The following is a 13,687-nucleotide window of genomic DNA, read 5'->3' on the forward strand; positions in this document are numbered from 1 at the left end:
GTGGCAAAATGCCTGATTTAATACGTTATGGAGCCACCTTCTGGTAGTAAAGGCACATTTCACACACACACACAATTTCCTGTCCGTTTCAATTACCCTAAAGAACATACGCTCAGCACTGACACCAGTAAGCCCACTGGGGAGCTTATGCAAGAACACGGATACTGAATTAAATCCCCTGGGGGTGACACCTTTTTATTCTGCCTTTTAAAACAGCTCCCAGGGGGATTTTAATGTCCCAAGTGCTTCATTTATATCAAGACTTTGAAATGTCGAACAATTTCTCTTTCAGAAAAAGATAGAATAGGAAGAATGGCAAAGTAAGGAACTGTTACCCATGTTGTGTGTAAATTTATTCAATTAGAGGAGAACACTTTGGCAGAAATGCTTGATCTCGGCTGAACTGGCAGGGAAACCAACTGCTCTCCTTATTTGACCCACCCCAAGATTCCTGGAATGGAGAGTGACATCAGCTGTGAGGAGAGCTTGTGTGTACAACTGTATATTAGTAAACACCTGACCTGCAGTCACAATTAGAATGACTTCTATACATTCGTTACTCATTGAGCAGATTAGATCTTAAAAAGGAATGCGTGCTTTTTGATGACCTGGCTGCATTTGGAGTTGTAGACATCATTTGGAAATAGCACGATGACACATTATCTATGGAGTAAATATCAGAGTAATTGAGAGCAGATATTATCATTCTCTGGCAACTTCATTACTAAACTTACAAGTTTGAGAAATCGACTTCCGCCAACAAAAATCATTCTTTTTTCAAAAAAAAAAAAAACCAAGGTAATCAATTTTAGTGTAAATAAAAATAATGAGTCTTTAGTGTTTTTCCCTTATCGGCTCTCTCTGAATGGTAGGTTATAATCAAAAGCTGTTGGTTTATTTCTTGGCTGTTTGATGATTTGGTTTCAAAGGAATCTGATCTGCTGAAGTTTCTGCAGCTAACCCCCCAACTCAGCCATGTGTTTTGCTTCATGGAGGAAGTCATAGTTTGTCTTCACAATCTATCGGTGCCCACAGCTTCCGCTTCCTTTTAGTAGCAGAAGTTAAAAAAAAAAAAAAAAGTAAAGTTTATCCCACACATCTTTGTTTCAATCAAGTATAAAAACGTATGTTCTAGGAGTCAGAGTTAGGCAGCAGAATGAAATAGAGGAAGATATGAGTCCCTGCAATTGGAAATATCCAAGTCAAGTTTGGTAACAAGAAAATAGTAGTGCGGTAGAGGGGGTTGAAGCATTCGATAGATTAGACCAGATGCGTTTTACGCTCTCTCAAACCATATTCTGTTTTTCCCCCCGTCCTCCGGTTGTAGATACTTTCTACCTTTTCACAGTTAGGCCTTTCCTTTCCCTCCTCTCTGTTGTCTTTTCTTACTCAAGTCTTCGACTTCTTTTGCTGGAACCGGGTCTCGTGGACGTCTTATATATAAATATGGACCTGATATTTTAAAGTCATGCTGCTACCAGCAAAATCTTGACACTGTGCTTTTGGGGGTTTTCTAACAAAGCCTCTATATGGGTCACACACTCTCACCTGTGGGACAGCTCCAAATGTTCGCTACCCCCTCCTCACATTCAGTACCCAGGATGAGATGCTCGGACCTCAGGAAGCAGGCCTCAGGAAAGACTTGCTAAAGGTTCTCAGAATGAGGAGTATGAATGGCCTGGATGAGAGTTTCCTTTCTGTGCTTCCAATACCTTCCCAGTGGTAGGACTGGTGTCTGTGCAGTCCTAGGGCAGAACTTCTCAACCTTTCCCCCCGAGATGCCCCAAGCATGAAGAAAAATATACGCACACTGCCCAGAGCCCCATATGGCTGGCACTGATCATGGCATTTCTTTCAAGTGGCATGGTTTGTTTTTTCACAAATCCATTCAAATTTTGCTATATATGTATATACAACTTGAATGGAGTTGATGTTCTCGACGTGCTGTGTTTGTCCTGTGGCTTTGAGTCCTTCCTGGCACACACATCCCCGGGCATTCATGTTTCCTAACATGAAAGTCTCAGGTCTGAGACAAATGCACCAAGAATCCAGTTATACACAGTGAAGCTCTCTTGGTTTAGTCTCCAACCTAGCTCAGCAAAGTACAAGACTGCAGGTGGATTTGAGGCCTAAACTTGAAATAGTGTCCATTTTCCAAACCTTAGGCAACATGGGGCAACAGCTGGTTGAGAATCAGGGACATGGGCCAAAGTTCTCTTGCCCTCAGAGATAGGACTATCTCCTTAAGGAGAGTAGAGGACCAAAGACCTCCCATCGAAGACTTAACTCTCTGATCTAGACTTGATCAGGAAAAAAACTTCACCCATAGAACTCCCATGGCTGTTGTTTGCCCCCCTGAGATCTGTTTTGCTCTCAAAGCTTCAGACCGTGTTTCCTCACTGGGGTAACTGGTGTTCTTTTTTGTTTTCCCAGGTTTATTGAGATATAACTGGCACATAACGTTGTATAAGTGTACGGTATATGATGTCATGATTTGTGAACATGCATGTCCTGGGAAATGTTTACCACAATAAGGTTAGTTAGCACACCCTTCACCTCAGATAGTTGCATTTTTGGTGTTACTATGGTGAGAACATTTCAGATCTATTCTCTCCGCAGCCCATAAGTATACGATACTGTATTGTTAACTATACGGTATTAACTATGGTCATCATGTTATTTGTTAGGTGCCCAGAACTTATTTCTCTTACAACTGGAAGTTTGTACCCTTTGACCGACATCTCCTCATTTCCCCTCACCACCACCCCGCGCCCCCGGACCGTGGTGTTTGTTACTTTTATCAGTCTTCACTAATTCCCGGGGTCTGGCCTTTCCTCAGCACCTGTGGCTACATGCCTGATTGTACCAATGTGAGTACAACTTTGACACTGACCCAGAGCCAAGTTCAGTCTAAGGCATCTGCCAAACCACCTAGATTTAGGACTTCGCCTGACTGACCTGCCACAATAAGATTTTGAAGAACACAGATGTCAAGGGGATGTATTCATTTAGTAAAAAAAAAAGTAAAAAAAAAAAAAAATCTCAGCTCACCATGGTGAGAGACTCTCACCTGTCTCAGCTAAATTCTCTGTTCCACAAGGCATTTCTCTCTCCTAGTCACTCATTGGCCATCACCTGTCATTCACTCACACAATACTTGAGTCCCAACTTGTCCCAGGCCTCGCCCTCCCTCCGAGGGTGCTGAGAGGTACAAAGCTACCCGACACCCTTGAGGACATTCGAGTCCCACAGAGCAGTTCATGGTCTGTATTTCCTTAACTGCGGGTTTTCATTTAAACATCAGACTAAAGCAAAAACAGCAAACTAAAAAGTTTGGTCTCGGGAAGATAGAGAGTATCCTCAAATTAAGTCTTTATTGAACAAACACATATCAGTCAAGCTGTTTATCGAAAATTTGGGGTGATGGATGAAGAACTCTGGGAGGGGAAGGGTAGGGGACTGCTGAGCCATCTACTGCCAGCACGTGCTTGGGAGAGCGCCCATCTGCTACTGCCCCGAGTGCGGGATCGGGCGGCAGGGCCTGCTCTAAACCATGAACTGCTTCCAGAATTTCTACTTGGGCGTCAACAAAAACGCTGCCCGAGGGTTTGAGGAGGAACTGAAGTCTCTCTCTTGGGTGAAGTCTGGAGTGACAGCGCTTAGTCTCCTTTGATATGAAATGGTTTAATGGTGAGGGGAAAAGCTTGCCCTGGAGTTCCGGGGAAATCAAAGGGCTCTATTCATTTCCTCAAGAAAGAAAAACCGATTGAAGTTTTGGTGGATCCCAGCCACCACCTAAGGCAGAATAAGACCCCGAAATGAAACAAAACAGCCAACTTGCATGATGAATCCTCATTTATTTTCTCCTGAACTTTCAAATTAAGTAACTCCCAGAGAATAGTCAAACAAAACTCCCTCGAATGATCTTTGCCTCTTGTCATATCGTCTAAGGGTCGCAGTGTTTGAAAAAATAGTCTCGTTTCAAAAAAATAGGCTGGTTTAGAGTCAAATTAAGCATTATTTATTAGGTCCTACTTAAGCACTTAAAAAATGTTCTATTTGGAAATAATTTCAAACATTAAAAATGATCGCAAAAATGGAAACAGAAGAAAACCCCACATATTCCTTTTGCCTAGATTCCTCTATTGCTGATATCTCTGCCATCTGTTTTCCTTTCTGCACGTATCAGGGCGGGCGTGTACGTACATGTGTGTGTTACATAGGTGTGCTACAGACCCATCCGCGAGTAAGTTACATCATCATGGCCATTTACCCCTAAATACTTCAACGTGTATTTCCCGAGCATAGGAATATTCTTTTACATAGCCCCAGCAGAGTTATCAATACTTTTCTCTAGTCTTCCGCCCATATTCCAGTTTTGTCAGCTGATCTGACAAATGTCAGATCTGACTTGTCAGATTTCCTTCGTAGCTTTTCTTTCCCTCCAGTAACGGATCCGGTCTGGAGTTAGATATTGCAGTTAATTGTCCCGTCTTTTTAGCTTCCTTGAATCTGGAATATTTTTAGAGCCTTTATCTTTTAGACATATCTTATTTTGTATTTATTCAATGTCACTTCATGATTGGATTCAGTTTATTTGTTCTCTGCCTTAACGCTGCGTCGGTGTCCTTCCTGGGGTATCACATCCGGGGCACACGATGCTCATCTATTCCTCCCTAGTGAGGTTAATTTTGATTACTTGGTCAAGTTGTTGTTCTCCACTACATAATTACCGTGTCTTTTCCCTCCCTTGTCACCAATAAGCATTCTTCTGGCAGATCCTTAGAGACCAGGAAAATATCCTAATTGTCACCAAAACTTCCTCTTTGATTTAGCATGTGTTGATGGATCTAGACTGATCTCACCTTTACTATGATTCCTCCCCCACCTCCCCTCTTTTTTTCCCCTCTGTCTCTCCTTACCTATTTCTGGTAAGAACTCATAAGTTCCTGTGTGTTTTTAAAAGATTTTATTTATTTATTTTTTAAGAGAGAGAACGCACGTGAGCGCACAAGCAGGAACAGGGGAGGGGCAGAGGGAGAAGCAGACTCCACGCTGGGCAGGGAGCCTGATGCTGGACTCGATCCTGGGACTCTGAGATCATGACCTGAGCCGAAGGCAGACACTTAACCGACGTGAGCCACCGAGGCGCCCCAAATTCCTGCTTTTTTTTCAATGGTTTCTAATCCATTGGTATACTTAATTATATCGGTGCTCAAATTATCCCAGATTTAGCCAGCAGGAGTCCCTTTAAGTTGACTCTTGCGTCCTATGGCAAAACTCCCAGCATTTTTTGGAATAAGTTCTTATTTCCTGACATAACAAAGTACTCTATCTCACACTGTATCTTCTTTGCCCTTAATCAGAGATTTCTTTGAAAAGTTCTGATTCCTTTCAGCAGGAAATTATGTTAATGAGCAAGATCTGACTGCCAGCTGTGCTCATTGCTACTAGAATATCTTTGCTTCTTGGTCCTTTCAAAAGACGTATCTGGGAAAGATAGGCATGTCTATATATAGACTTACGATATAACACACACACATACACAGTCAAAATTAACACCGCCAATGAGAGATGGCTGGACACCATATTATATAAAGTATATACATTTATAATTTTTCTTTCTTACACACAGGTAGATATTATATAGTCTTTCAACTTTGCTTTTCCTTCTTAGTACTATCTCCTGGAAGTCACTCTATATCAATGGAGATTTTTTTCTTTCCTATTTTGACCGCTGTACAGTTCTCTATTTTGTGTATCTACTATAGTTTATTCAACTAAACTCCTACGTTTGGACGTTGGGATGGTTTTTAATACTTGGCAATTACAAATAATGCTGCCAAGAATACCTTTATGCATATATTGTTGGAAGTAGAGCTTCAGGGTAAATTCCTGAGGAGAAGTTGCTAAGTCAAAGGATAATGTAATATGTAGTTTTATTAGATATTGTCAAATTCCTCTTCATAGTCGTTGTACCATCTTGAATTCCTTTCAACAACATATGAGGGTACCTGTTTCCCCACAGCCTTCATAACAGAGCATGTTGTCAAAGGTTTGAAATTCTTCACAAGTGAATGATGTCTTGATGAAGTTTTAATTTGCATTTCTTTTAATATCAATGACTGAATTTTTTTCAAGTGTTTGAGTTATTTTTATTTTTTAAAATATTTTATTTGTCAGAGAGAGAGAGAAAAAGAGAGAGAGAGAGAGAGTGCAGAAGCAGGGGGAGTGGCAGGCAGAGGGAGATGCGGGCTTTCCGCTGAGCAAGGAGCCTGATGTGGGACTTGATCCCAAGACCCTGGGATCGTGACCTGAGCTGAAGGCAGATGCTTAACCGACTGAGCCACCCAGGCATCCCTAAGAGTTATTTTTATATCTTTTTTGTCATTCATTGGTTCATATCTTTGGCCCATTTTCCATAGGGTTTTTTTAAAAAATATTTTATTTATTTGAGAGACAGAGATAGTGAGAGAGAGCATGAGTGGGAAGGAGGAGGAGAAGCAGACTCCCCGCTGAGCAGGGAGCCTGATGCAGGGCTCGATCCCAGGACCCTTGGATCATGACCTGAGCTGAAGGCAGACGTTTAACAGATTGAGCCACCCAGGTGCCTCTCCATAGGTTTTTAAAGCTTATTTATCCTCAGTATTTATAAGTTCTTCATCAGCCTTTATCTGTAATATATGTTGTGAATATGTTCACCTAATTTATCATTTGCCTTTGACTTTGCTTTTTTTGCCATATGCAAATTGCTTTTACTTTTAAGTAGTCAAATGTATCCATCTTTGCTTTTATTGTATCTGGACACATATATTTGTTGTTTTTTTTTAAAAAGATTTTACTTATTTATTTGTCAGAGAGAGAGAGAGAGAGAGTGCTTGCGCACAAGCAGGGGGAGAGGCAGGCAGAGGGAGAAGCAGACTCCCTGCTGAGCAAGGAGCCCGATGTGGGACTTGATCCTAGGACCCTGAGATTGTGACCTGACCCGAGGGCAGATGCTTAACCAACTGAGCCACCCAGGCATTCCTGGGCACACATATGTGTAAAGTTACATTTGTAGTAATAGTTACAGTCTGTATGTACTATGACTATAGTATACATTATAGCACATGTATGTATCTGTATTGCAGTCTATGCATACAGGTAACTAGTCATAATATCTATACACTACAATCGTGTATGTATATATAGTTATATATAAATAGATAGAGATATGCACACACATATTATGTATAAACATACAGTTAAGGAAATACACCATTTTCTCAGGCGTTTTTATTAGAAATGGGCACTGGATTTTGCCAAAGACCCTTTAAGCATCTTCATCTTTTAAGATCAATTGTATGCTTTTCCTCCTAAGCCCTATGTATATGGCAAAATATTAAGAGATTTTCTGTTATTGAACCCCTCTTGCATTCTGGGTATACATAATTCTTAGGTAGGATGTTCAAGTCCCATTACTATGTCTCAGTGCCTTTGTCTATTGACGGTTCCTTTCTGAAGCCTTTTGAGAATATTCTTACATTCTGTCACTGAAATGACACCTTCTTCTTTATTTGTTTCTCTTCTTTGTACATACTTTTATTTTCATACGTATTTATTTGTTTAAATGTTGTCTCTCCCATTAAACTCTACCTCACGGAGGGTTATGGAGGGTGTGGTTCTTAGGTATTTTTTAGAGCATTTTTTAAAAAATATTTTATTTATTTGATGGAGAGAGAGAGCCAGCGAGAGAGGGAACACAAGCAGGGGGAGTGGGAGAGGAAGAAGCAGGCTCCCAGTGGAGGAGCCTGATGTGGGGCTCGATCCCAGAACGCGGAGATCACGCCGCGAGCCGAAGGCAGATGTTTAAGAGGCTGAGCCAGCCAGGTGCCCCCATGTTCTCTTCTTCATGTTGTGATCTTGGGTATGTCACTCTTCTCCTTTACTTTCCTCGGTGTGCCACCATATAATCACAATCTCACAGAGCCTTTGAGCAGACATGAGGAATCTGAGTGAGCAGACCAGGCAAAGAATGTAACAGAAGTTAGAAAACTACAGAGATGCCGGTTGGGGAGGAAAATTGCATTCAGTCATTTCAAAAGTGTTCTCTGGCCCTGATCTCGCCTAAGGTCACAGTCTCCCACTGTCTCTGGTCCTGCCTTCCTGGCCACAGCATGCCGCCTTGTTAGTAATCACAGAATCCAGGAAAGAAGCCCCTTTGCAGAAGCTGGGAAATAAAATGCTCTGCTCTCACCATCTCGTCTTGTGTTTCTCCTTGGAATATCAGCCCATTTCTGCCAGTTATTGTCTTTTTCTCCCATGGTGGTAACTTTCACTCACCATTTCAGCTGTCTCTGCTGGACACTCAAGCTTTTGCTGGTTGACATAGCCATGACTGCTGTAATTAAAAACTCAGGCTACGTACGTCAGCCCTCAGAGAGCAAAGTTTCTGTATTTCTGCAGATTAACTCTTCAAGTTCAAGCCAAAGCCAACTCTCCTACATCAGTGTGCCGAGAGGGCTGCTTTCAAGAACCTCTTGCCTGCTCAGAGTTTCTGAGACAATGCGCTTTCATCATCTCTGGCCTTGGTCAGATTCTCTAAACTTTTGGCTTCTGATCTTGATTACTCTTTTTTCTTCTCTTGGTCATTTTTTCCCCCCACACTTTCTTGGTTATTCTACCCTCAGGGGTCCATTATTTCTACTTTTCTTCGTTTTCTGTCAAGAATTTTGGGCATTAAAAAAATCAGTATTTACATAAATGTACACAAACATCTCTTGTCTATAGTAAAAGGAAATACCAAATATTATGATATAATGGCAATTGGTCACACTGTGGACTGGAAATCACAGATGGACTTCCATCATTTTGGCTCTATCACTTCTGGTTATGGGATGCTGGGCAACTCAAATTCACATAGTGTCTTAACTCCCTTTTTGTAATAGGACCTCTAATGCCCATCCTGGCAAAATGTTGATGTTTTTAAAGACCTATAATGCAAAGCTAATTTGGTCAAGCCAACCATATGTTCTTCAGTTAAAATAAAACTTACGCTGAATCAAAAAAAAAATCGACTATTTTTTATAAGGCACATTTTATCTCTTGCTCTAGGAGCTTGCATATGATCCAAAATATGTCTACCTCTGGACTTAACTGTATAGGTTAACTACCGCCTCAACAATGCTGTGTAACAGTTCCATGATTTCAGCAGCACACACTAATATTTAATTCATGCACCTCTGCGGTAAGCTAGAGTTGGTTGAGCTAGACTGGGCTTGGCTTGAATGATTCTGCTCTGCTCTATGGGTCTCTCATCCTCTTGGAGCTGGCAGGCTAGCCTGAAAGGGTTCTTCTCATGGTAACAGAGAGAACCAGAGTGAGTCCAATCATACAAGCACCTTACAAGCCTTGGGTTAGTCATGCCCATGACATTCCATTGTCCAAAACAAATCACAATGCCAAGGCCAAAATCAAGGTGTGCTTACGGGGAAGGTGGATAAGAAGAGGATGTTTCTGAATAATGATGTCATCTAATACACTGTGCTTTGGAAATAAGTGATGGAAATGCTTACACATGGCTTCTTCTCAGTGAAAATGAAGGCAATGATGAAGACATCCAGAAACCTCAGGGATTCGAGTCTAGTGTTGCTATTTCTTATGTGGGACAGAACTCCGTCCACCTCTGGGGAGAGGAGTTGCTGGTTCAAGACCAGTTCTATGGACTGACTTACAGACAATTTTGAGGTGCAGGAGAAATAGTCATTTTAGTCAAATGAGGGAGATCAAAATCCCAGCACTGCCTGAAAAGCAGATTTGTGAAAGCTTCCCTCTGAACCACTGCATGAGTCTCCCTCCAAGGGTAAGCAGCTGTTCACTGTATTCACACTGGAGATGAATTTGCAAATGCTGGCCAGAACTTATTTATAAGACAAAAGAGGGTCACATCAGAGAGGAGAAGATATAAAAACACCATGAGACATCTGTCAAAGGATAGACTGAAAAATGACATGGACTTGTGTTATACTGTAAAACTGTCCGTCCCTTTACTGAACCAATCTCAACATCCTCCAACTTTGTCACTTTTACACCTAATGCCTCTACCTGTGTTCATGTCTCCTGATGAAGCAGTAAAATAAAGCCGCAATGACCTGAACACAAATTACTGATGATTAAGTTGTATTAAATAAAAATAACTACATATGAAGCAAGAGTCATATATATATATATATATATATATATATATATATATATACACATATGAAGTTAGTCTTACTTATTTCTTGAGAATTAATGAGGAATTGAGGGTAATTAAGGTAGGCAAACATTAGTTGATTTTTCCATTCATTGGGCTGTATTAGCTATCTGTTACTGTGTAACACTTTATACCTAAAGACAGTAGTGCTAAATATTAAGTATTTATTATCCCACACAGTGTCTGTGGGTCAGGAATTCAGAAGAGGTTAGCTGAGTGGTTCTGGCTCTCATGAGGTCCCAGTCAAAAGATCAACTGAGGTTGCAGTTAACTAAAGACTTGAGTGAGGACTGGAGGACATGCTTCCAAGATGGCTCACTCATACAGCCGGCTAGTTAATGCCTGTTGTTAGCAGGAGGCTTCAGTTCCTTGAAAGGGGGCCCTCTAAATAGGTCTGCTTGAGTGTCCTCACATCATGGCAACCAGCTTCTTCCAGAGCGAGTGATCAAAGAGAGATCAAGGCAGAAGCTATCATGTATCTTTTGACCAAGCCTTGGAAGTCACACTCTGGTGGCTTCTGCATATCTAATTGGTTATATTGGGCCTGGCACTGGTACTCACAAGATGGTAAAAGTGCACGGCCCTAGATTTGAATATCTCCTTAAATTTTATACCCTAGGTGTCTTCCTTGCCTTACCCTAGTCCCGGCCAGCTATACCAGTCAGTTGCATTCAGTATCAGAGGGGACTGTATAAGAGGCAAGAGTCACAACAGGGACACTAGAAGCTGATCACAAGAAATACTTACCGGACCAAGATTCTGATTAAGGAGAAGGGGCCTCCACTGGCTCAGCAGTTCTCAACTTTGGCTGAACTCTCGAATCACCTGGAAGTGCTGATGCCTGGGCCTTACTCCACAGGGATTCTGATTTCATTGTTTTGGAGTGGGACAGCCCTGATGTTCAAAAAACTCAAAAAACTCTCCAAGTTATTCTCACACGCAGTCAGGGATAAGTACTCTGCAAACGAACTAAATGTTCCTTTTGAGACTAAAGTCCATGCAGCATTTGCCTATCATACCTGACAGCAACATCTGTTGCTCCTTCCTAGGGCAGGGGGGTTTGGTGGCTTAGCGGAACGAGGAGCATCAGTAATTTATTCACTCAGGAACTGTTGCTGAATACAGAATAGGTTTGGCTAGCGAGGTTTCTTTTCCATTACATATACATTCTGTTTGAACTATCTTGCAAAAGATTGGTAGGAGCAGGATTCATTCATCAATGCTAGAATGATTTGAGCCTGTATTTATTTCAAGATGGATAAAAACATGCAGACTGGAGGAACAGCAGAGTCCCCCGATGAACAAGAGAATAACAGGAATCACAGGAGTTGGGGTGGGGTGAGGGTGCCTGTTGATTCATGTAACAGTTTGGTAATGGTTTGATACACCCATGCACATGTATGCGGGGACACACACACACACACACACACACACACACGTAAAGCTGAGGATGAGACCACTCTTAGTTCATATCATTTTAGAGGCCAATGAAGTGTTACCTATGTCTACTAGGCTACTTGGTTGTTGGCTAGTTTTCCCTTTGATCCCTCCTCATTTCAGGGGGCAGGGAGCTGGGCAAAACATGGTGGGAGGAAGGGGGACTGGGACTGGTGTCTTGTGCAAGGTATTAGGATTTCTTCTAGTGAAAATAAGCAAAATATTTTCAGTACAAAGACTACTTGCTATTTGGAACTCTTGCTAGAACTTTCACATTTCTTCCTTTTGTAATTTTCCTAGAGATGCAACAAACCTCAGAGAAGAACATACTTTTGGCGAATAGTTCAGATTGTTGGCAGATGCCCAAATAGAAGAGGATCTGGCATGGACATATGCTTGAAACCACTGTCGTCACCCCAGCCAGAGAACTAAAATGAAAAATAAAAACACTGCAAGTACTTTTTAATAACAGCAGCCTAATTTGCACTTCTTACATAAGCAAGAACATTCCTACAGATTGCACTGGGTATGAGCATGACTTTGTCTCTCAGTCTTGCTCAATGTCAGGCACGTGCAGATGAAAGAGGCGGAGTTGCTGGGAAAACAGGTCATTCACTTCTGACACCCATTGCAGCTGCAGTACAGGCTTGGCGAGAGGGCAACTGTATTAATAAAGCACAATATCCACCTTCTTGCAGGATTCTAGCAGAGTTCTAGGCGGCCAAGTCTCAAGGGGCTAGAACGTCTCCATCTCATGACAAGGCGGATCACTTCCGGTGGACTCTTGAATGCAAGTGTACTTGATGGGAGGTGGAGGTGGCTTGAAAGGCGGGGGTCTCTCCATGCTAGGAACAAAACATTGCTCTTTCAATGCTAAGAATGTGAGGTGGTGATTCAAGGAAACAGGAAAGTAGGAAACCGAGAAAGAGACATGCCCACCAGTCCCCTCAGAATTTTTCCTTCTGCTTATTAGCTGTGTTGTGATAATACCATAAATTAATATTTATAAGATATTTTATAGTTTGCAAAGCATTTTTATCATAACATTATTTAATTCGTATCTAGGGATTGGACATTATTATCACCATTCTACAGATAATACTGAGGCTCAGAGGTCTTCGGCAACTTGCTAAAGAGGACTAGACTGGCAATTCTGGTCTTTTAACGAGAACCCATATTCTCCATGGAAACTGCCTCCTAATAGAACAAGTGTTTCTCTTATGTGGGTTAAAACACTCCTCCAGAGACAAAATTTTAAAATTCTGGGACTAAAGACTGAAGATTTTCGAATAATGCCTTTGCCAACCTCACCCCCAGCCTTCACCCACACATTCACTGTACGCCGTGAAGATAGGGGCTGAGGTGGGAAGAAAAGCTCTTCTGAATCCTTATCTTGGTTGATACTGGATGGTTAATGCCAGAATCCTGTACATTTGAATCAGCGAACGTTCTTGAAGTCATCTTTACATAAAGTACTGTTCTCTGTTAGCACAACTCATCTCTTTGTCTGAAATGCATCAGGCATACGTGTGAGTTTGGGATTTAGCTGTACGAATGCTCCAGCTCTCTTGATATCAAGACATGGAAATTCATCTGTGAGCAGATTTCTGTCCTTGACTCAAACATCTCTATCCCTTGCTGGTAAACCCATAGCACCTTAATTTCTCCAGAGAGATAGAGATGGACATGGACATGGAGAAGGACACACGCACACACACACACAGAGAGAGAGAGAGAGAGAGAGAGAGAGAGATTCCTATCTCTATATAACACAAACATTTGACTACAGAATAATAAAAATATCAATTCAAAATTTCAGATTCCCAATTTCTCATTTTAATAAAAATATCTAATGCCTATTACTTATTTTTTTTCCCCCTGATGCTTCGAAGCAGACAATATATTTCAACAGGTAGATAAAATTCTAAGAAATTTGCACTTCTGTATTTTTCAGGGAAATTATGAAGTCCTCAAGGTCACATGGTAGCCAAAGTGTCGTCCTTGGACAAGAGCCCA

General features: G+C 41.5%; 1 protein-coding gene across 2 annotated transcripts in view; it reads right to left on the reverse strand.

Annotated features, from left to right (window-relative positions):
• Positions 1-11,462: 11,462 nt before the first annotated feature.
• The window catches only part of CD96 (CD96 molecule), an 89,385-nt gene continuing 87,160 nt past the window's right edge, over positions 11,463-13,687 (reverse strand). The window contains exon 14 of one of the 2 annotated variants that reach the window (XM_026492905.4): positions 11,463-12,516. In XM_026492905.4, coding sequence (XP_026348690.1) covers positions 12,408-12,516 — 109 coding nt within the window. In that variant the 3' untranslated portion in view covers positions 11,463-12,407. The remainder of the gene's footprint in view (positions 12,517-13,687) is intronic. The other variant, XM_057306801.1, reaches the window with a different exon arrangement.

The sequence above is a fragment of the Ursus arctos genome, unplaced genomic scaffold (genome assembly GCF_023065955.2).
Source record: "Ursus arctos isolate Adak ecotype North America unplaced genomic scaffold, UrsArc2.0 scaffold_4, whole genome shotgun sequence".
NCBI lineage: Eukaryota > Metazoa > Chordata > Mammalia > Carnivora > Ursidae > Ursus > Ursus arctos.